This window comes from Neophocaena asiaeorientalis, unplaced genomic scaffold (assembly GCF_003031525.2).
Source record: "Neophocaena asiaeorientalis asiaeorientalis breed wild unplaced genomic scaffold, Neophocaena_asiaeorientalis_V1.1 scaffold52, whole genome shotgun sequence".
Classification (NCBI taxonomy): Eukaryota; Metazoa; Chordata; class Mammalia; order Artiodactyla; family Phocoenidae; genus Neophocaena; species Neophocaena asiaeorientalis.
The window spans coordinates 2,014,490-2,039,121 of record NW_020173927.1 but is presented as its reverse complement, the minus strand read 5'-3'; the positions used below and the strand labels follow the sequence as shown (position 1 = coordinate 2,039,121).

General features: G+C 40.3%; 1 protein-coding gene across 1 annotated transcript in view; it reads left to right on the top strand.

Annotated features, from left to right (window-relative positions):
* The window catches only part of ADCY2 (adenylate cyclase 2), a 430,840-nt gene that overhangs the window by 94,826 nt on the left and 311,382 nt on the right, over window positions 1-24,632 (top strand). The window contains exon 3 of the mRNA XM_024752509.1: window positions 12,888-13,049. Within this exon, the coding sequence (XP_024608277.1) occupies window positions 12,888-13,049 (162 nt within the window). The remainder of the gene's footprint in view (window positions 1-12,887; window positions 13,050-24,632) is intronic.

Genomic DNA, 24,632 nt, shown 5'->3' with positions numbered 1-24,632 from the left:
TTCTTTAAATACCATGAAGCATGTCATAAAAGTGTGACATAAGCCCCAAACTTAATAATCCTGAGACTTTAAAATAATGCTTAGAAAGACCAGATCCTGTGCAAACCATGATGCCCCATGTAAACGTGAGAGGACTGCTGATGGGAAAGGTGGTGACGGTTTGGACCCTTCTGTGAAAAAAATAGGTAAATAAAAAAGCCAAATAAAGCAGCTCTGGTGTTCCAGAATGAAATTATTGCTGTAGAACAGACCTGCTCTGAAGACCGTCCGATTTTCACTGACATATAGGAGGAAACATAAGGAATTATTAACAGGCAGCCGCCATGAGACGGTTGGAGTTGAGAGCTGTTTCAGGAAGTTGTGTAATTCAAGAATTGAAAGCCTCACAGAGCCAACACGGACACAGAAATAATTCATCTTTACAGCTCAGGCATATGCATTCTCCCCTTTAATATTTTCCTCTTTCAGAATGAGAGAAGAAGCAAACAAAGGCATTTAGAGCTTGGTGGGTCTTTTTGTGGCAAGACCCCCCTTGTACAAACACACTGCTTCACCCGGATGCTGATTTATGTAGATGTTGAACACACAAGTAGAAAATGGAGTATTTGTTTTTAGATGAATAATTCACTCATTTTCCCCGCATGAGTTTTTCTCATCTGAAGCACTGGCCTTTCAAATTAAATAAATATAATGTTTCAAAAGAATATGGGCATGAATATTCATAAAGACCAAAACAGTGAATATAAATAAAAGCCCTTTTACATAACATTTTATTTTTTTTATGAGGACCTTACTGTTTTGTTTTTTTTTTTTTGCTGTTATTCTTCTAAAATTTTATTATTCAAAGTGATTTTCCAGGACACCATTTCTTCTACGAAACCTACCTGTTATTGAAGTAGTGATACTGCTTTTCCAAATTGTTTCATGCAACAGTATTTTCCTTTACTGAGGTAGTACTTGCTTATGGCACAGCCCATTAGCCATAGAATCAGCCTAGCATGGTGCCAACTCCTCAGTAAAGTGCTCGTCTAAACAACTGGAGGAACGTAAAAAAAGAAAACAATTTTTAAAAAGATTATGTACCCTGAAAATGTGGCGAGTTCATACACATAAAGGATGGCAGATCAGGTTTTGGTGTTTCTATAGATAAGCCGATGATTTAAAGCTTCGAAATATACATACATGCAAAATTTAGGTTATCATAAACTGGGAATACAAATAGTGAGGCTCTTATCCCAGTTCCTTAAAAGCTGGAGGTAAAGGTAGAATGAAGCAGCTGACATTTGACTAGAAAGAGAAAGATAAACAAATTAAGACTGCGGTTAATTTTACCCAAACAACTTGTTTAAAAGGAGCCAGTATATCATGATATTTGATTGATTAATTCTGTTAATGGAATTGTCTGGATAGTCTTACTATAAGTAATCCCTGAGATTACTTAGAGTAGAAATGCATTGCTGTCTATTTTATAACATTAGCTGCTCAAGGCTGTGAGTGTCTTTGAACACATGACCTTATAATCAATGCTGATTTAATGGCAGCATACTGTATAATTTAAATCTGGACGTTAATGAAAGTGAAGTTGATATAACTGCAGCAGGAAAGGTTGAAATTGAGATATGTTGTCCTTGACTGTCTGATATCCACTTGCCAGACTGGAAGGATGGGAAATTCTTCACTTGAAGGGTGGGCTCCTGGTCCATTCTGTTACACACAAAAAGGGGGCCACAGAGAGATGAATATGTTCAGTCACTTTTGTAAAAATATAAGCTCAGAAAGTAGAAATCTATTTACTACCTTCTGAAAAAAGAATGATTTAAAAAATCATCAAAGAGCACATTATTATTTTTTAACATCTTTATTAGAGTATAATTGCTTTACAATGGTATGTTAATTTCTGCTGTATAAGAAAGTGGATTAGCTATACATAAACATATATCCCCATATCTCCTCCCTCTTGTGTCTGCCTCCCACCCTCCCTATCCCACCCCTCTAGGTGGTCACAAAGCACCGAGCTGATCTCCTTGTGCTATGTGGCTGCTTCCCACTAGCTATCTATTTTACATTTGGTAGTGTATATATGTCCATGCCACTCTCTCACTTCGTCCCAGCTTACCCTTCCCCCTCCCCGTGTCCTCAAGTCCATCCTCTATGGCTGCGTCTTTATTCCTGTCCTGCCCCTAGGTTCTTCAGAACCATTTTCTTTTTTTTTTCTTAGATTCCCTATGTATGTGTTAGCATACAGTATTTGTTTTTCTCTTTCTGACTTACTTCACTCTGTATGACAGACTCTAGGTCCATCCACCTCACTACAAATAGTTCAATTTCGTTTCTTTTTATGGCTGAGTAATATTCCATTGTATGTTTAAATGTAAGGCCAGACACTATAAAACTCTTATAGGAAAACATAGGCAGAACACTCTTTGACATAAATCACAGCAAGATCCTTTTTGACCCACCTCCTAGAGATATGGAATTAAAAACAAAAATAAACAAATGGGACCTAATGAAACTTAAAAGCTTTTTCACAAAAAAGGAAAACATAAAAAAGAGCACATTATTTTTTCCTAACCACGTACTAGGCAAAATATTAAGTAGACAATTTCTAATAGACATCATTTTACCTGATTGCTTCCAAATGAACTTGCTATTTTCTTTCTTTGCATTTGATGAGGAAAATAACTTTTAAGGAGAAGGACTTCCTGGTGTTGGAGCAAGCTGTTTGGTAGAGCAGATGGATTCTCAAGGTTCTTTTTATTTTGAATAACATGAATACCCTGGACAATGCTCACCTTATGTTGTCCTGTTAACCTTCAGGAATTATGGTGAAATAATGTTTTAGCTTCAGCAGAAGATCATGGCTTGTTTTTATGCTGCCTTATGACTCTGGACAAAATACTTAACCCTTCAGCACCTTGATCTTCCCAATTGTAAAATAAGAAAATACTTGTTAATAGATCCTGTTTGTAATGTATTTTGAGATCATCACAATATCAGTTTCAGGTTGGATGATGTTCTTTCTACATACTAACAGCTATTTCTGGGAACGTTCTACCTTTTCTCAGTTCTTTTTTCTGTTGTTTCCAAAGACTTTTTCATGCAATTCCAAGACCGTATGGAGCCTGGACATTTTGGTAAATGGCTTTCTTAGGAGCCATGCTTACTGATTATTTTGCCAATAGGTTAACATAATAATTCTTTGGAAGTTTCAAAGGCAATGACCTATATTTTAGGTTTTCATTAAAGTAGAACATCACTTCTGATACCAACTGCTGTTTTAGTCAGGTTTCTTCTCTGATAATTCTGAATAATAAGCAACTCCCAAATCCAAGTGGCTTGTAGCAGTAATCATGTATTTTCTCTTTCATACTCACTCGTTTGCAGGTTGGCTAGATTTGTCTGATCTCTGTTGGCCCCACCCAGGCTCAGCAGGTAGGATATATTCCAGACTTTGTTTTGGGTCCAGATCTACTCCATTGTCTTTAATCCAGACCCAGTTTAAAGAGATGTGTCTTTCTGGGCCATGTCCTTCTCATTGTGGAAGACCAGACATCCAAGAGGGCAGGCAGAAACATGAATTGAAGCCCCTGAAAGCATCAGTTCTGAACTGGTTGCTGTCACTTCAGCCCATATCCCATTACTGAAAGTAAGTCTCATGACCAAGTCCAAAGTCAATGCCGTAGAGATGAATACTGCATCTCCTGATCTCCATGGCAAGGGCAAGGTGAGAAGAAAGAACTGTGACCACATCTTCTACATTAGGAAACTGCCTAACTGAGCAAAGTTCAAGAATGCCTTGTGGAGCTTCCCTAGTGGCGCAGTGGTTGAGAGTCTGCCTGCCGATGCAGAGGACACGGGTTCGTTCCCTGGTCCGGGAAGATCCCACATCCCGCGGAGCGGCTGGGCCCGTGAGCCATGGCTGCTGGGCCTGCACGTCCAGAGCCTGTGCTCCACAACGGGAGAGGCCACAACAGTGAGAGGCCCGCGTACCGCAAAAAAAAAAAAGGAATGCCTTGTGTTCTCATTTTTATCTTGACCAAGTGACCACCATCCCAAAGAAATCTTTAAAAAACTGAAGAGGTACTCTGGGAAACAGGAGGATAATGTTGGAACACTATACTACTTTTCCAGACCCAAGAAACAGAGTTTACATGCTTTAACAATGAGGACGGTAGCTCATATTCAGACAAAGTAGTTTGCTAATTACTGGTGGAAAGTTTACATATTTTTAACTCTAAGCAAATCAGACTTGCAGACAGACCCTGCCATCTTTATGTGAGTATGAGGGGGGAAAGAAGGTACAGGAAACAAATGGACAAGTTTGGAAATTGGCCTTCACTCCAAGGAATTTCAAATGTCTTATGAACAGGGGCCCTGTATTATCCATGATAGGTAACAAAATGCTTCATATATTGTGGAGTTAAATACTGGTGAATAAATGAATGCATGAAAGATGAAGAAAGGAATATGAAACATATAAGTAGATGGATACCCAGGTCTAAACAAGGAAACAGGGGGAAGAGAAGTGACCGTGGAAAAGAAATCAGGAAACTGCATTAGTCATCACCGTCTCAAAGTAGGGGCTGAGGGTCTAGACAGACAGAACTGTCCAAATTTGCTGGCGAAGATGGCAGGCTGCCTTTGTGCTAGGATATTAGTTTTTTTTTTTTTTACCTCTTACTATTCTAAGGAAACAGGGGGAAGAGAAGTGACCGTGGGAAAGAAATCAGGAAACTGCATTAGTCATCACCGTCTCAAAGTAGGGGCTGAGGGTCTAGACAGACAGAACTGTCCAAATTTGCTGGCGAAGATGGCAGGCTGCCTTTGTGCTAGGATATTAGTTTTTTTTTTTTTACCTCTTACTATTCTCTTTTTCAAGCTTTTTAAAATTTATGATATACCTCCCACCTATTTTAAATTAAAAAAAGGCACAGTGAAAGTTATTGTTTTACCTTTGATTCCAACATCAATCTCCCTTAACTCTGAGAAACATCTTCAGGAGAAGAATGAAAGCTACCCAGTGATTCATGGTTTCATCATTACTCTTTTGGAGCCCAGGCTTTCCATCAAAGAACATCATATGTATTCTTTCCCTTAATAATATACCATTTAAAGATATGTTTTCATATTCTGTAAAAATAGAGTTGATATTCAGAAAATATTCTTGTCCAAAAATATCTGCAGAAGAAAAATAGAATCTTTTCTATCATTGAGTCTTCAAGGTGTCCCTGCATTTTATCCTGAATTATGGTCATTAAAGATGTTTTTGTATAGTATAGAGTTAATTTCCAAGAATTTCTAAGTATATCATTCATAGTAAGAAAGATGGAGTTCTACTTAACTATTCAGAATTGAATGAGAGATACTATTTGATGACTCAGATGGACAGTTCATTTCCTTCCTCTGAAACGAGTGCTTCCATCAGGAAAATGGAAGCAACAGGTTGGGGCAGTGACAACATGGAGGAAGGTGTGTCAAATGACCCAGACATCACATGTCGTTAGTAACTGTTGGTCTGGTCCCTTTTGCTTATTTAGTAGAAATGAAGCTGGAAATAAATAATTATTTAGATTGGTCTCTATTTTAAAATCAAATTGGCCTGGAGACTTCAAGAAATAAGATCTAATAATGAGTTCTTTCATCAGTATCTTATAGTTTTCTGAGCACAAGTCTTTTGCCTCCTTAGGTAGGTTTATTCCTAGGTATTTTATTCTTTTTGATGCAATCATAAATGGGATTGTCTTCTTAACTTCTCTTTCTGATCTTTCGTTGTAAGTGTATAGGAATGCAAGAGATTTCTGTGTATTAATTTCATATCCTGCAACTTTACCAAATTAACTGATAAGCTCTAGTAGTTTTCTGGTAGCATCTTTAGGATACTCTATGTACGGTGTCATGTCATATCGCTTATGTGGAATCTAAAAAAATGGTACAAATGAACTTATTCACAAAACAGAAATAGAGTTACAGACGTAGAAAACAATCTTATGGTTAATGGCTTGGGGGAGAGGGATAAATGGCATTGGGATTGACATATACACTCTATTATATATAGAATAGGTGACTAATAAGAACATGCTATATAGCACAGGAAAATCTACTCAGTACTCTGTAATGGCCTATATAGGAAAAGACTCTAAAGAAGATTGGATATATGTATAACTGATTCACTTTGCTGTACACCTGAAACTAGCACAATATTTTACATCAACTATACTCCAAAATTTTTAAAAAAAGAAAGAAAAAAAAAGATCTAATAACAAAGTCAAAGATGAATAATTTCTCATAGTTCACTGATTCATTGATTAACTCAGTGTCTGATTTGGACCAGACTTTGATTAGAGCAGTGTGGCAGAGGTGAACACATCTCCCTTGTCCTGTGTGTCCATCTGGTTAGCATATTGGAAACTCTCTGCAGTCTTTGCCGCAAGCAAGACTAACGCTGACCACTGAACCCACCCAGAGCCCATCAGATCCGTATGGGTCCCAGGCAACCACCTGGGAACAGGGTTAGAATACAAAGTCGGATTCAGTAAACTTTGCATGGAGCCCAAGTGCACACATTACTGACAAGCTTCCAGGTGAGGCTGAGATCGGTGCAAGGCCCACAGTTGGTGTAACAAGGATCTGAGCTCCACAGAGCAAGAGACAATTCAGGGTTGTTACTGGTACGGAGCATAATGGATGTGCTGAGGAAGCTTGTACCTCCCATACCCTGAAGGACCATCAGCCAAGACCAGTAATGAACTGGGGAGAGGTGGGAAGACCGCACATACACCCGGGCAGAAGTCATCAGACACTCACAGGTTAGCAGAGGCACCGAACACACTGTTGACACTAGGAGCTGGCTTAATTTTCATTACTAGGGTCTTTCAATGACGAATGTGTAGCTGTGACGCTCTACTGCTCTTAGTTATATCCTTGTTACTGATGAGAGGTTAAGATGAGCTGGGATAAAAATGAGTGTCATCCATCATGCTGCCTGGACTCATGGGAATGAATGCAGAGCCAGGCCCACACCCCTGAGTTACACACCGTGGAGCACAAGCCTCTAATCAATCAGCTCCCTTTGCTTCCCTGCTCGGAACTTGCATGTGCAATTACACCTGAAATGTTTCACCCCTTCTTTCCTTCAGCACGTATGTGTTGAGATCTTTATGTGCCAGGTACTATTCTCAGGTCCATACAGGATCCTTGTCCCCATGGAGCCTACATTTGTATGGATAAAGACAGAAAATAAAAATGAGAAAAATATAAAAATAAGCATTCAGATTCCAATAATGACAGGAAGGCGTTCAGCAGGGTGATTAGCTAGAGGACGAATGGGGGTGATAATTTAGATACAGAGTTAGTGGGATTCTCTCTGGGAGGTGATATTTGAGCTTCTGTCCTGGATTACAGAAGCCAGCCAAGGGAAGGTCCAAGGAAGAATATTTGAGGCAGAAGAACAGAAAGTGCAAAGGCCCTGAGGTTGTCGGAGGAACATCAATAAGGCCAGTATGGAGGGACTATGAATGTGGGGTGATGGGAGTTGGTGAGATATGAGATTAGAGACATCAGCCAGACTAGATCATGAGGAACCCATATTGGCATGCCGAGGACTTTGAACTTTTTCTTAGTGTTGTAGAAAGCCAGTGGTGGGATATAAACAGAGGAGGAGTGACATGGTCAGTTTTAACATTTTAAAAGATCACTTTGATTACCATCATGTCCCATAATTGTCATTCCTTTTTTGTGGTGAGAACTTTAAGATCTAATTTCTTAGCAACTTTAATGTATATAATAATGTTGTTAACTGTAAATGCAATGCTGTGCTTTAGATCCCCAGGACTTACTCGCCCTATAACTGCAAGTGTGTGCCCTTTGACAAACATCTCCCCATTTCTCCACTCCCAGCCCCTGGTAACCGCCACTGTACTCTGTTTCTACAAGTTGAATTTTTTAGATTTCACATATAAGTGATATCATACATATAAACAAATCATCAGTGTCTTTCTCACTGTGATTTATCTCTCTTAGCATAATGCCTTCAAGGTCCATCCGTGTTGTTAAAAAGGGCAAGATATTCTTCTTTCTCATGGCTGAATAATATGACATTATATATATACATATATATGTATGTGTGTGTGTGTGTGTGTGTGTGTGTGTGTATCTCCTTCCCCTTGGTTAGTTCTCGTGGGTAAGCCTCCGTCTCTCGGCTGAGGAGAGGTGGAGTTAAATTCAAAGTTAAATTTGAAAAGCAGGGTGATCATAAAGAGACACTCAAAGAAGCCTTAACACACACGGATGCTTTAGCACTAAAAATTGGTATGACAGGATTCCCCAATTAAAGAAAGTACTGTTTTACACAGTTGTGATATTTGCACTAAAAAATGTAAGAGTGACTTAAAGTAATCTTTATGTAAAGTATGATCAAGGAACAAGGTAATAAAATACTAATCTACATGAAAAGGTAAATATAGCTTGTGTGTTTTGCTTTTTTAAAAGTTAAAGCACATTTCTGGCTTAATAGCTTTATAGTTATGTTTCCAGAAAGTTTTAAAGATGCCCCTAATTAGTAAATCATATAAATATTCTCAAAATCAACAATCCTTTGGGGTGGAAATAACATTCAAAGAGGAAATTTTTATTTTGAATTTAGAACTTACCTTCCAGAATGCTCAATTAGATCAATATATTCAAAAATTCTATCTTTTCCTTGGGCAGTTTTTACTAAGACCTCGCATTTCTAGTTGTATGCTAAAACAATAAGATACATATTTTTTCCTAGGGCTCAAGGACTCCTGGAGGGTAAACTAGGAGGTGCCCTGAGAACAGGGGCCATTTTCTGTTCGATCCAGTGTCTGCTGTTGCCTGCCATAGACAGCTGATAGATGTCTGTTCATTTAAGTTTTTTGATCAGTAGAGAAATAATCTTTCAAAATTTAATATGGCTGTAGTTAATGGGGAGGCCCATTGGATCAAGGAAGATGGTGAGATATTTTTAGAGATGCATTTAGTGAGAAAATGCTAATAATGTGGATGTAGTTTAGGTCATATTGGGACGTATAATAGAGTTTTTCGTGCAGACAGCAAATATTTATGGAGCACCTACCATGTGTTAACCATTATGCGCCTTGGCGTTGGGGACTTGGCTATGAGTGAAACAAGTTCCTGCCCTTACAATGTCATTTCATCTTCACTGTGCAGAGGGAGAAGATTAACAAACCCAGAACTATAAATAAATGTTGTGAATAAGGTAAAGGAGGTGACAAGGACTAGGGTGTGGAAGGGAGGTTTGCTGTTTTGTGCAGGGCAGTCCGTTAAGTCTGGTAGGTAAAGTAATACTTGATCAGAGACCTGAGTGGAAAGAGGGAGCCTGGTAGGGGCACCACAGGGATGAGCACCTGGGCAGCAGCACCCCTGGCAGGCCCCAGAAACAGCCAGGAGGCCAAAGATACTGGATCACGGCAAGGGAAGGAGGGACCTGGCAGAGTGGAGGGCAGTGTGGCCACAGGAGACCACATCCTAGAACTGGTGGGATGTTGCCCGGTCTTGAGAGCTTACTCTGAGTGAGATGGGGGAAAGCTGGAGAGTGTTGGAGAAATGATAAGAATTTGTATATGAACTGGGTCTAGAAAGAGGTAAGATTTCAACAGGCCAAGAAAAGGAGGAAGAACATTCTGAGAACGAGCAATGGCAGACCTAGAGGCGAGCACCCCATGCCTACCACATGGGGATGACCAGGGTTGGCTGGAAGACAAGCTGCTTCCAGAGCAGAGTGGGGGTGACGATGGAAAGGTCAGTTTGGGGACAGTCTGGACCTCCAGGCCATGTGGTTTCTGCTTTACTCTGTGATCACAAGAATCCTTGGAGAAAAGTGTTCAGAGCACAGGGGTAAGCCAGAGAAAGTATTCATCTAAGGAAAAACTAACTAGATCTTTGCACTTAAGATCAGAAATCCAGCAGTCGTATGTTGGCTGGATTAAAGAAAGGAGACTGCTGGAGAAAAGGAGATCAGTGAGAGTATTGCTGTATCAGTTGGATAAGGGCTTCCTCTCGTGCCACAGTGATCGTCAGTGAGGAAATTCTGGAGTCATGTGGTGCATCCATTTCTATGGGATATTTTGCAGCTGGTAAAAAGTAAATAATACCTTCACATCTATAGACTTGGAAAGATGGCTGTGGTGTACATATAGTTCAGTGATAAAAGCACATTGCAGAGTAATGCATATAAAAGCATCCTCTTTAAGCCATCAATTAAACCTCCCAGGTGTGTGCATGTGTGTGTGTTTGTATGAGCTTGGTTTGTATGAGCTTGGTATCAGTTTAATGTTTTGGACCTTTTTACTCACACGTTCTTTTAGATATGGCAAATCCATTTTGGTTTTACATATGGCCCTATTTGAAGTTGCTTTGGAAAGCAGGCTAAAAAAAATAGAGCCCTCTGGGAGTAATAAAAAGTGCAGACTATCCCCCCCTGGGCCTTGAAACTGCACTAGACACTCTTTCCATCCAGCCTGCCGAATGCAGCCCAGGCGCCACTCGCTGAGCTCCCGAAATGTTGCTCCTGGGATGCTGCCACTAAAATCCAAAACTTGATTGAATATTACTTGCTTAACTGACCTTTAACAATTTCCTTTTGTCATCCAAAAGTGAGTAACAGGAGCCACCGTATTCAGAAAACCTGCCACCTCTATTCTCCATTTGGTTACTGCAGATAAGCTTTCCACGTGCTTCCATTTCAAAGCTTAGAATGTTTGCAGAGCGTGTATTAATTGAAATCGTGTTAGCGTTTTAAAGCTGTCCAAAAGTTTTGTTAATTTCAAAGAAATACTAAAGGATTTTGCATTAGAAGAAAAACATGTAGTTGGCAAAGAGGTTTTCTTTTGTAATTGATTGTCAATTCTGATACCTGAAAATATTCGTTTAATGCCTTTGCAGGATATAAGGGTTTGGCATAAATTCTACATGTAGCAATAATAATGCCTTAATTGAAAGTGTTTCCTGTAAATTTGCTGGATATTAGGGATTCCAAAGTAAATTTAATTTTCTCAGTGAGCTGTGGCTACATAACAATTGTTTTTCTCATTCTTAAAAGAGACTTTCCTATAGCTTAATGGTTCTCCACCAGAGGTGGTATTACTCCCTGGAAGACATTTGACAATGGCTGGAGACATTTTCAATTGTCACAGCTTTGAAGGGGGGATGCTGTTGGCATCCAGTGGGTGGAGGCCAGGGATGCTGCCACCCATCCTGCAATGCACAGAAAGCATCCATCACAAAGAATTTTCCAGCCTCAGAGGTCAATAGTGCTGAGGCTGAGACAACCTGCTTAAGAGAATCTGCACCGTTACTTTTTGATGGTAATATGCGGTACAGATTCCTGACTATGCAGGAGGGGAAATGAGCCTGGCGTCCACCCAAGCTCCCCTCTCTTTAAATCCAGAGCAGAGCCTTTTGCCTGCATCCTTCCCGTGAATTTACACCCGGACACGAGCAGAACAGCTGGTGCCGTCTCTTGTGTCCTTCCTGCTATTCCAGGCTTTAGGATTCCTTAAAGTAACTCGGGTCACCCTGTAAAAGTGGGGCAAGCTCTTTCCTTAGCCTCACTTATTTTTTGAGTGAAGAGCTGTGTGGTGAATGAAGCTACCAAATCCCCACGTTCCCTATTTTTCTGACCTTGGCCTGGTCTTTTTTCCATTTGATTTATCACCTTTTTATCCCTTTTGATGTTCTGCTTCTTTTATAATGACAATGGCCTGTTTTATTACCTACTAAACCATTTTCTTTTCCATTCCGAACTTTTCTCTAAGCTGTTTCAAATTGATTTTTTTTATTGAGGTGACATTCACATAACATAGATTAGCCACTTTAGAGGGAAGAATTCAGTGGGTTTTAGTATATTCACAGTGTGTGCCATATCCAGCTTTATCTAGTTCTGGAACATTCTCATCACCCCAAAGGAAACTCATTCCCTATTGAACAGTTACTTCACATTCCTCCTTGCCCCAGCCCCTAAAAAACACCAATCTGCTTTCTGTCTCTGTAAATTTACTTATTCTGGATATTTCATAACAATGGGATCATACAATATGGGGTCTTTTGCCCTAGCTGTGTTCACTTAGCATAATGTTTTTGAGGTTCACCCACATGGTAGCCTGGATCAGTATTCCCTTCCTTTTCAGGGCTGAATAGTATTCCATTGTATGGATGGACCACATGCAGTTTATCCATTCATCCATGGATGGACATTTGCGTTGTTTCCACCTTTTTAATATTGTGAATAGTGCTGTCATGAACATGTGTGTACATGTATTTGTTTGAGTACTTGTTTTCAGTTCTCTAGGGTATATATTTAGGATCACATGGTAATTGTATGTTTAACCTTTGGGAAACTGTCAAACTGTTTTCACTACAGGGGAATCATCTCTAAGCTGCTTTACTTTGTTAATTCCATGCCCCTCCTCTTGGCATCTGCTTCTACCAACTCCCCGCAGGTGGCAGCCATCCATTCTCCCTGAGTTTCCCGAAACAGTTTGACAGAAAACTTAAAGAATCCAGATGTGCATTCTGAAGCACAGATATAAAACTCTGAGAGTTTAGGACCAGCTTTGCAACCATACCCATGAAGTGCTCAGATTCACCTAATGTCTGCAATGGTTTGGATACCAAAACTGAAAATCCCCAAATTTTGAAAAAGAACCTTTTTTCCCCTCCATCACAATAGTTAGTCCTTTTTTGTAACGCAGTGGATTTGTTTGAACATGCCCTCTTTTTGTCGTAATTTATTTCTTGAATGGCTGTGGTTCCTGGGGATCTGTGCAGCCTTTAATGGGAAGGAGAAGGGGAGCGTTTGGGAACAGGCATTCTCTGTGACTCTCACTGTCCTTCCTCCCCACCTGTAGGTGTCATTCTTCCTCTTCATCATCTTCGTGGTGTACACCATGCTGCCCTTCAACATGCGAGATGCCATCATCGCCAGTGTCCTTACCTCCTCTTCCCACACCGTCGTGCTGAGCATCTGCCTGTCTGCAATGCCGGGGGCCAAGGAGCATCTGGTCTGGCAGGTAGGTGCACCTCCACCTCTGCAGGGTGACCACACCTGTTCAAGGTGTGACTGTTGGCTGGTACCTGGCAGGTGCTCCAGGTCTGCTCTCTGATGTTGACCCTGAGTGTCGCTAATGGGTAGCCAGCCACTCCCCCCTCTCTGCAGTGGAATCAGCAGTGACTTAGCAATTAGCAACAGTGAAAATTGGAAATGGCAGTTCCATTTTGCTGATTGATGGTTAAAAGCTATTATTATACATTGTAATTTAGTACTCTTAGTTTTAAGAGTTAGAGTGAAACAACGTATATAATTAAATTCATAATTCTCCCCCATCTCTCTCTGAGAGATTTCCAAAACCCCATCTTTACAGAGGACAGAAGAGCTCTCTATTTCTTAATCCTCTGGCAAGTCCAAGGACATAAAAAATAGTTCTTTAAAATGCTTCAACAGCAAATTTAGCTTTACTGCTAAGTGGCATTCCAGCAAAGCCTTCCTATTTAATTAGTTAAAAGCATTTAAAAAGCCATTTAATTTCCTGTTACGTACATCTGTAGACATGAGGGGCAGTGGTTTGCACTTATTCTTAACAGTCTCTTTTTTACCTGTAAAAAGTGTGCTTTAATTTGCTGGGTTGGAATCAAATGTAACAAATGCAGCCAGTGTACAGAATGCAGCGGGGCTGAGAGGAGTAGTTATGAACACCACTGTCATTGAAAAGGGGATTTTAGACGTGAGTCGCTTGAGCCCTGAGGGTCTCAGAAACCAGTTTGTCCTTCACTTGAAGGAATGTTTTACTTGGAAACTTGAGATGGAAATGGAGGTTTACCCTTGGGTCTGTAGTAATTGCTCTTAGTTGGAAAGCGTTCTAGGGACCCCTTTCCTCAATACTCGTCTCTGAGCGCTCATAACAAACATTCATTAAGCATAGCCTGAGCACTTGTGAAATGTCCTCTGTGGGCACTGAGTGAGGGTAAAGCTCCTCATCTGGCACAGTGGTGCCCGTTTCCCATTGACTTGTTTGGACGTTACTAAGAAGCATCCCCTCCAGGAAGTGGAAGGAACTATGTCTTTCCTGTGACAGAGCAGAGTAGTCACATCAGTAACCTGCATCGCCGGAGACACACACGGTGGCTGGTCAGTAACTAATCAAATGAAAGAGAGAAGGTGGGTGTTTTATTAAAAGATGAAACAATCCAGCTGTGCCCGGGATGAGGTGGAAGAAGTGTTCCTTTTCACACGAGTTCTGCCCCAGCTTTTACTTGCTTTTCCTACATTTCACAGCCTCCCATGAGGATATTCATGGGACATTTCTCCTTTCTCCCATAAATTCCATTCTTCCACCCTCCCTGTAGTGGGGCCATTAAGCTCAACCTTAGGTAGTCACATTCAGGTCAGGGTGATGGGTGTGTTTTTCATAGGAATGAGGACATAATAATTTATGTAAGAATATTATGTAACAATAATAATTTGCTCTGCCAGTTTACACTATAGAAATCACTACAGGAAAGTCCTGGTCACACAGGCAACAGGGCACTCATACATATTTCACTGCTCATGGCATCTTGTTGGTCGTGGGTTACCGTGGAACACATACCTTGAACATTTTGTACTTATTTTTTCTGCCCCTTCATGAATAAAGAAAGTGTCTGCTGGTGCAGATGAATAGAAAAAACATCTGGGAAATGAGGATTATGATACCTGCCTGTGAAGATCAAATGGGGTTAAAAAAAAAAAAAAGGAAAAAAAGAAGTGATTTACAAAGAACCGGGCATATTTTAGATATCAAGTACTATACTGAGGGTTTTTTTTGTTGTTGTTTGTTTGTTTTTTAGCACTGTTATTTTCTTGCATTGGTTAAAAAAAAAAAGTGGAAAGAATGTAATCTTAAATTTTTATTTACTCAATTTCCAAAACCAACAAAGAAAAATACTTCTTATCAGTGGACAGGCAGAGATAGGATAATGATAGGATAATTCTAGAATAGCAAAAGAATAAACATTCTTTTTTCCATAAGAATAATGTTGAAAGGAACAGAAGAATATAAGGTCAGGTTTCCATCACTTCAGAAGTAATTTCACAGTGATTTCAGGAATGAGAATTCATTCTCAGGCTATGACCTATCATCTACTTGAGGAAATTTATTTAAAACCTGAAAATTGTGGATGATGTCTCCTAACACATTTAAACACAAAGTATAATTCCTAATACATTTATAGACCTACCAGTACATTGCAAATCCAGTATGGATAATTTTTTCTCCTAAGCCTTTCAAGGATAGGTTGCCCCCAGATGTGTTGCTCCATTGCCTCCAGCTGCTTTGGTGTGGCCTTCCTACAATACCATGCTCCTACATAACCATAATGCAGCTATCAAAACTGGAAATGTGCATTGTTTAATTCCTGACGTTCTGGTTCCTCCAGCTTTCCCAGTAATGTCCTTTACAGAACAAGAGCCCATGCATTGCACTTTGTTCTTAAGTCTCTTTGGTCTCCTTCTGGATGGAACAGTTCCTTAGTCTTTCTTTGGCTTTTATTAATGCTTTTGAAGGTTGCAGCCAGTTATTTTCTAAGATGTCCTTTAACGTGGGGGGTCCAGTGTTTCCTCATGAATAGATTAAAGTTATGTATTTTGGCAGGAATCTCAGAAGGGATGGTGAGTCCTCATCACGTTCTATCAGGGGCGTGTACGTCTACTTTGTCCCATTATTGTCAGTGGTCATTACTATCAGGGTGCTGTCCACCAGCCTTTTCCACTTTGAAATTACTCTTTTCCTCTTTGTCATTAGTACACATTTTGTGGAGAGGTGCTTTGAAACTATGCAAATATTCTGTTTCTCATCAAACTTTTAATATATTTATTTGCTTGTTTGTATCTACGTAGTCTGATGTTCAGTAGATTATAAACCACTGCTGTCACTGTTTATTTTGATGCCCATATGGTCTCAGATTTGTCCAGCAGGTGCCTCTCCAAGCTGTACCTTTGACTTGTCCCTGTGATTCTTTGAGCATTTCCTCAATTTCTGGCACAAGCTATTTTGGGTTCCTCTTGTGCCCTCCCTGACCTAACCCTAAAATCAGCCATCCCTCCAAGGAGCCCTAGTTCTTTTTGGTGAAGAATGACATTTAGTGGCAAGATCTGGGCTTTAGGCCTTTCTGTTGCCATTGGGGTGTCAGTACTCCAAGTGCTTTACATCTCCATTTATTTTTATATCTGCCTACATCTTAAACAGCATGACTTCACACTGATATTTGAATTTCCATTCCAGCATAAGTTTTATGCCAGTTTTCTCTCTTTCCATTGTGGCTCCCTTGACCAACAGTGAAAAATATTTAGCTCTCATGATCCTAAATATATTTATTTATTTGATGAAACCCTGCATGTAACCAGTCTCCTGTTGCAACTGTCAGCCCCTCCCCCTGCCCTCTCACTTGAGACAGCTTCCTTCCCCCACCCCCATGTCCCGTTCCCCCAGCTGGAGCTCTGAAACCCAGTCCACAAGAGGGTGTCCCCCACCCCAGCTGGGACTCTGACACCCAGTCCACGAGAGGGTGTCCCCTCCGGCAGCTGGGGCTCTGACACCCAGTCCACGAGAGGGTGTCCCCCCACCCCAGCTGGGGCTCTGACACCCAGTCCATGTGAGGGTGTCCCCTCCCCCAGCCCAGGTTCTGCACTTGACTTTGCCCAGTGTAGGAACTCCACACACCCAGCCCAGCTTTGTCATCTTGGGTGAGTTTCGCTTCCCCCGTCCTGTGTTGGTGCAGACGCTTCTCTTCTCTGCCTCACCTGAGGGCTGGGCACTCAGTTATTCAGGAGGGAAGGAAAAGGACAAGAAGAGAAGGGGTAGAGGATGGGCCCGGAAGAGGAAGACAGCAAACACATTTTGAACGGACTTTATTTGTAGAAGAGGAAGAGATTCTTGTCAGTTACTTTGTGTGATTCCCTTTGTACTGTACTGGTCTTGGCACCTTTTCTTCTAACTCTTTTCTGTCTTTGTTTCCTAACTGGATTTCAAAGAAAAGCTTTTCTGGAATCTGAGATTATTAAGGGGATCTGGAATCCTTAATAACCAAGGGAATAAATTATTTTGATGTTAGGAAACTTAAAAGCAGTTTTGTACTGTCTATGTAAGAAGGATACTTTGTTTGCCTATCATGAATTTAGCAGAGGTACCAAAGCCCTTAACAATTTATGGTTAACAAGAAAATAAGAATTTTGCCTGTATCAGTAGGATAGCATGCGTTTGACGGAAAGTTCCACAAAAGCAGCAAGGAGTCTTTTTTGCCTATGATTATATCACGGCAGAGGGAGACTGAAGCTAGGAAAGCATGATGAAACTTCCCACCTCATGCCATGGTGCCTGCCTCCTGCTTGGGCCCTGGGAGGAAGGGTGGCAGCTATGCAGCCATTAGACAAGGTTAGGGATCTGGGTAGGTGCCTTGCCTCCCAGACTGGGGCAGCTGGTCTATCAGTCAGGAGCCCAGTCCATCCTGCAGCACTCCATTTTAAATATGCACCTTGTCTGTTCTTCATTTGTTAAACTTCTGTAGGTCAGGTACACTGTCAGCAGGGTACTGAACCATCCTCAAGGAATTTCCAAATATTCCTATTCACATATTACAATTGAATTTTGTATTTGAAATTTACTTAATTTTTTAATGTATTTATCTCCTTGGTATTCTTAGCATGGTCTGAATTTTCATTTTCTGTATGTTTTATTTTCCCGTAAGAGAGGGAGGAATTTGAATATAGATTTCTTTCACAAGCAGGTTATATGAGAATCCATATTTATTAAAAAAGATAAGCCAAGCAGTGCATATTGATTTTCTAACAGGATTACTCATATTTCAGAGAAATTTTATAGGATTCCTTTATGCAGTGGGTACTTTAATATATTTAAGTTGTGATACAATTTGAAAAATTTTCATTTGGACCTAAAATAGAAAATATAGCCTGTCATCTATGGCAAGTGTGCAATCGTAGTAACGCAGATTTGTTACATAACTGATTCTTTTTCAGTATAATTCAGGAACTGTATATTGGAGTCTGGAATTAAATTGCATTTAGGATCTAATCTGAGAAGCTCAAAGGAGAAACAGCACGTTACCAGCTGCCCAGTTTCTGGCTGTGGAAGAGACAAATTGTTAGGAATTTGGATCTCTGTTCTTGCGGTTTTGTCTTTAGAGAAGCTCAGGATATTAATATTTTCCAAAGAGGGGAAAAGAGACTGTATCACTCTTCATTCTGTGTAGCATCCAGTTATTGATTATGATCTGTATCCTATTTGAACAAGGTATCATTTATCTGTTCTAAAGATATTATAATTTGGAAGGAGTGGGGTAAGCATAGAGAAGACGTTAAAAACAGGAAAGTACCTAATGTGACTGTGTCCTGAAGCAAATTGAAATGCACTTTACAGTTCTGTTCTCCTTTTGCCTTCCTTACCCTTCCCCCAGCTGGACAGATAAACCTCATTCTCCTCTAAATGACAGGAACTTCGCACCATCATCGCATCAGAGAGAGTTTGGTAGGGCAAGTGAACAACAAAACGAAAATTAGCACTTCCCTGCAGGATGCCAAATCATTTAAAAATGCCCTGGCAATTTTAAGAATGTTTGAGGGAACCCTCCTACACTCTTAGTGGGAATGTAAATTGGTGCAGTCACTATGGAGAACAGTATGGAGGTTCCTTAAAAAACTAAAAATAGAACTACCATATGATCCTGCAGTCCCACTCCTGGGCATATATCCAGAGAAAACTATAACTCAAAAAGATACATGCACCCCAATGTTCATAGCAGCACTACTTACAATAGCCAGGACACGGAAGCAACCTAAATGTCCATCGACAGATGAATGGGTAAAGCAGATGTTGTGTACATATAATGGCATATTACTCAGCCATAAAAAAGAATGAAATAATACCATTTGCAGCAACATGGAAGGACCCAGAGATTATCATACTGAATGAAGTAAGTCAGAGAAAGACAAATATCATATGATGTCTCCGTATATGTGGAATCTGAAAAAATAATACAAGTGAACTTATTTACAAAACAGAAATAGACCCACAGACATAGAAAATAAACTTATGGTTACCAAAGGGGAAAGGAGGAGAGGGAGGGATAAATTAACAGTTTGGGATTAACAGAAACACACTCCTATATGTAAAATAGATAACTGATAACTGATAATATAACTACTGTATAGCATAGGGAACTATATTCAATACTTGCAATAACCCTATAATGAAAAATAATCTGAAAAAGAATAGATATATGTATATTCATATACATAAAACTGAATCACTTTGCTGTATACCTGAAACTAACCCAACATTGTAAATCAACTATACTTCAATAAAAAAAAAAGTGTCTGAGACAGAGAAGCTTCACGTTGGTAGTTAACTATTTGACTCTAATGATGGAATGAGACCTAAGTTTATTTTCCAACATTTGTGAACCTGTTTTGGGGAGGAGATAGAAGGAGCAGAGGTAAAGGGAAGCCCTTTCAGACTATGAGTTTTGTCTTGGAGATTTGATCAAAGGAGCATGAAAAGGGATTTCTCTAAAAGTGAAAAATGCCATCGATCCCCCAACAGCTGTCTCTATCCTCTTCTTGAACCTGTCATCTGAATTCTGTACTTTCTGTTCATTCAAAGCAATGGATTCATGTCAGATAACTTATATTACAGATTGATTAAACGTCAGCTGAATGGCATGTTCCACTGGCTGACATCTTGACAGGTGGTTTTCCTAGTACTTTCACCAATCCATGCATTTTTGTTACAGTATATACAAAGATCTGAGGCTCTGTCCATTCCAAATGTTTATTTTTGAGAATAGTTTGTGAAACATACCGATTTCTAGTCATTTATTAAACCATCAATGATGCTTTTTATTTTTTAATTATTATTTGAAGCAAACAGACCACTTTATTATTTTTTTAACATCTTCATTGGAGTGTAATTGCTTTACAATGTTGTGCTAGTAATGATTCTTTTTAAAACCCTTAGTGGACAGTGAGAAAGTCAGCAACCCCTATGGGGAGTCACACAAGACAGACTCCTAGGTACTTGCAGGTCAAACGATGAATCTGCTAAGTTGTGTGAATCTGAGAGAGTAATTTATCTGCAGCTTGACTTTAGCGAGAACTTTGCTCTGGTCCTAAGGTATCTCTTTAAAGAGTAGAGAGAAACCCAATGAAACTCCATTGGTGCAATGGAGAGAGGATGTACAGATAGTCACTGGGAGACATTCTAAGGACAGACAGGGCTGGGGATGCTCCTAGTTACCTGTAAAGTGGAAATAATAATAATAATGCCTTCTTCCTAGGACAGCAGAGATGATTAGATGAGATGATAAATGAAAAGGGCTTAACTGGGCCAGGTGCACAGTTAATGCATCAGTTAGTAAACATCAAGTGTTGATAACAATAACTGCATAGTGATAGAACTACAACATCCTCATTATGTTTGTGGAATGCAATGACCTGGACAGGCTAAGGGAGGAGACGTACTTTCTATCCATTTTTGCAGCAATAATCACAGCGTGCCCTCTTTGAGAATGATGTACGTCAAATTTGCTTTCCCCGGGAGATGTGAGTTCCTGCCGGCCGGACTCTGGGTTCATCACTTTTGCTGTCCTTCTCAGCAGCTCATGAATGGCATGTCAGAGAGTATGAGATGGTGGACACAGCAAGCACTTTGGTCTCAGATGGAATCTGGGCTTGGATTCAGTTTCTCCCACTTTATAGCTGTACGTCGTGGACATGAAGGTGGACCACCCGGAGCCCCCTCAAAGAAAGACTGATTGTCCAGCTCTTCGGGGTGTTGGTAACAGCTGGCTTTCCATCCTTAGTCCCTTCCAGGCTGCCTCAGCTGCACAGAGCTGCCAGCCCAAGGTCATGACTTTCCAAGGGCGGGCCACATCCATGACTGATCGAGGTGGGGGGCCCAATGCAAGACGATTCTGATTGGGCAGTTCAGCGCCACAGCTTTGGTGAGTCTGTCTGAAGTTCAGGCCTGCATCCCAGCCCAACTTCTCCCTCTGCCAAGTCCTGAGTCCTTCCCTCTGCTTGGGCATTGATCCGAAGGGCGCTCCCTACTAAACACCCAGCTCTGTTTCATATGTGCTTCCTGGAAAACCAAACTGCAGCATCGCATAAACTTGGCCTAAGTCTTTAGTTTACTCAGTTTTCTCATCTCTAGAATGGCAGCAGTAACACCAACCTCCCTAGAACGTTGCTGGCCTTGGTGCTGATTAGATGACCTGGTGTATAGGAAGAACCTGTTGTTAGGCTGGCCTCGTCCTCAGTCCTCAGTAAACAGTAGACAGCAGCAGCAGCGGTAATATAGTCTAAATGACTTTTATAGAAGCTGAGATAAATGGAACATGAAAATGCTTTGAGGATATATGTTAATAATCAAAGTCCAAATGACCTATGGAACTGAGTAGGGCAAAAGTTGCATCATACATACGTAAGACCCTCAGAGCCCGGGTCTGGACTGGTTGACCATTCTGTGGAATGTCCTCTGCAGACTCAAGGCAGTGAGATTCATCCTGGTGAGATGCTAGAAGCCCACACTACACTGATGAGTGAAGTTTGGAAGTTCAGCTAATACCTGGGGACCTGTGCTTCTGTAGGTTAGTAAGACACCAGCTTTTGGAGACCCAAGAGATGGCTCAACCCTTGTCAGGAGTGAGAAGAAGGTGCTTATAGGATCACTTGCCAGTTGGACATCTTGAGCTCTTTCCCTGGAGTATTTCTTCCCTGGAGAAGCCCACTCCTGTTCCCCAGCCAACCTTGGGGATTGCTCATTTGGACCAGCCAATGGTACTGTGATACATTGGATCAGACCATCCTGCATCTCAGCTTTGTGGTCCTGGACACCTGCATGTATACAGCTCCATCTCTTTGCATCACTCCTTCCACCCCCTCAGCTGAGATACTGTATTGGTTTCCTAATGCTGCTGAAAAAATTACCACAAACTTGGGTGCTTTAAACAACAGCAATTGCTAAATTCTGGAGTTTATCATTTCACAAAAATCAAAACCAAGCTGTGGTAGAGTTGGGTCCCCTGGAGGCTCTGAGTGAGAAGGTTTTCATACCTCTTTCCTAGCTTCTGGTGGTTGCCAGAAATCCTCGGTGTACCTTGGCTTTTGGGGCTTCGAAACTCCCGTCTTTTCCTCCATCTTTATGTGGCCTTCTCTTCGTGTCTGTGCATCTTGTCCCATTCTTATAGAGACACTGGCCATTGTCTTTAGGGCCCACTCTGATGATCTCAAAGCAACATCCTTAATTTAATTATGTCTGCAAAGACCCTTATGCCAAAAAAAAAAGTTAGTATTCTGAGGTTCCTAGTGGACATAACTTGGGGGCTTGTATTCAACCCGCTCCCGATACCAACCTCCACAGATGGACAGCAGTTCCACTCCTCTCCTTCATGGCTTGCTACAGACCCTCCATGTATTCTCCAAGACCAGAGAGTCCATGGGGCTCCCCTTCACTTGACTACTCAGGTATTACTAAGCTCTATGGTGTGCAACATATGAAGATACGTCCTTGGAAGATATTTATGGTAACACATAGGAAAATAAAGCAAAACTAGAAGGATTTAGAGTAAGGAAACATATGGGAATTCCACTCTTGCTTAAACAAAACTCTCATCCATAAGGCAATCAACAAGGATTCCTGAGGAACAGTTGCAGACAGGTAGGGGAGCTAAACATCTGCCATTGGCTTTTTGCCCCATTTTTAAAAATAGGTGATGGGGTCACTTTTTTTAGAAAAAGTTGAGATAAAGGTTTCAAAAGGTTTTCAGTGAATATGCTTCTTCCAACCACTCTAAATTTTCTCATTGTTTGTAGTAATTTTGCATTTGGCCCTTTTAGGATTTCGAGGTATATAATCACATCATTTTCAAGTAAATCTTTACTTTCTGATTTTTATAGCCACCTTTTCTTTCCAATTGCTTTGCCTAGTACCTCTAGAAAAAGGTTGACAGTAATGTGGTGATAGTAGACACACTTGTCTGTTTTTTTATTTAGTAGAGTTGACATTTGTCCTTTAAACAACATGCTGGCTTTTGGGTTAAGTTAAATAAATGTTATAATTTGAAGGAAGTAACCATGTATTCCTACTTACAGACATTGTCTTTTTTCTTTTTCTTTTCTTTAAAGATTGATCTTGAACTTTATCAAAAGAGTTTCTAAAAAAAATTACCCGTGGGCAAGACTGTATGATTTCTTCCCTTTTATAATATTGAATGATTCTTGAATCTGGAATTAGCCCAGTAGGTCATGTTGTGTTTTTATCTAATTTTCTGCTTGATTCTTTTGACTAATAAATTATGAGGGGTTTTGGATCTGTTTTGACAATAATAAGAGCAAACACAGGCCGCACTGGCCATGGGCCAGGGATGATTCTGAGTGCTTCACTCATGGGTGACCATCTTCCATCTCAAATGTTTATTTAGATTAAAGATTATCCCCTTTTTTTCTGTGCAGATTCTTCTGTTTAGGTTTACTTTCTTTTCTGGGGTGTTTTTCTCAAAGATATACTCTTATAAATACAGTCTCTTTCATCGAAGGTTGCAATTATATTTTATAGAGTAGAGCGATCTCTTTTCATAGTTTCAATTACTTCTGTTCTGATGTTTACTTTTCCCTGGTTAGTTTCTTATTCTTGGGATTTGTCCTTTCTCTATTAACTCCTGAGTCATCTAGCAAATTTTTAAATTTATTTTTCTTTATTTCTCCAAGGAATGAGTTTTGGATATATTTATTATTTTTATTGAATTTCTGTTTTTTTTTTAATTTCAGATTTTTTCTTTGTTAATTCCTTACATTAATTTTCTTTGGTTTTGTTTTGGTTTTTATTTTGAACTTCTTGTGTTAGATGCTTAATCAATTTATTTTTTCTCTCATGTTTATGTAAATACTGAAGGCTATACATTTTCCTCTGGAGCCTGCTTTAGCTCTGTGCTTTATATGTGCTCATCATCATTATTTTCTAGATATTTTGCTGATTTGGTTTGAGTTTCTTTTGTTACACAAGAAAAACATTTGCTGTTGTTTTGATGATTGTGGATTTTTCTCTGCTGTTTTTCTTATTAATTTTAGCCTTTTTTTGCATTAAGATTAGATAACTGTCTATGTTATTTCTACTTTTTAGAATTTATTAAGGTCGTTGTTTGGGAATCTAAGGCAGGCCTGAATTTCTCTTTTCCCTTACAACAAAATTGATCTTTCTACCTGGTTGCCCAATGGACTTCTTTATTTTTGAAGTCCAGCAACTTTACTGCTATTTGATGTTTTATTAATACTTTGCATTTACTCTACTATTTTTCAGAGTGCCCCTTTGTTGTTGTTTTTTTTTTTTTTTTTTTTTTTTTTTTTTTTTGCGGTACATGGGCCTCTCACTGCTGTGGCCTCTCCCGTTGCAGAGCACAGGCTCCGGATGCGCAGGCTCAGTGGCCACAGCTCACGGACCCAGCCGCTCCACAGCATGCAGGATCCTCCTGGACTGGGGCATGAACCCACGTCCCCTGCATCGGCAGGAGGACTCTCAACCACTGCGCCACCAGGGAAGCCCCAGAGTGCC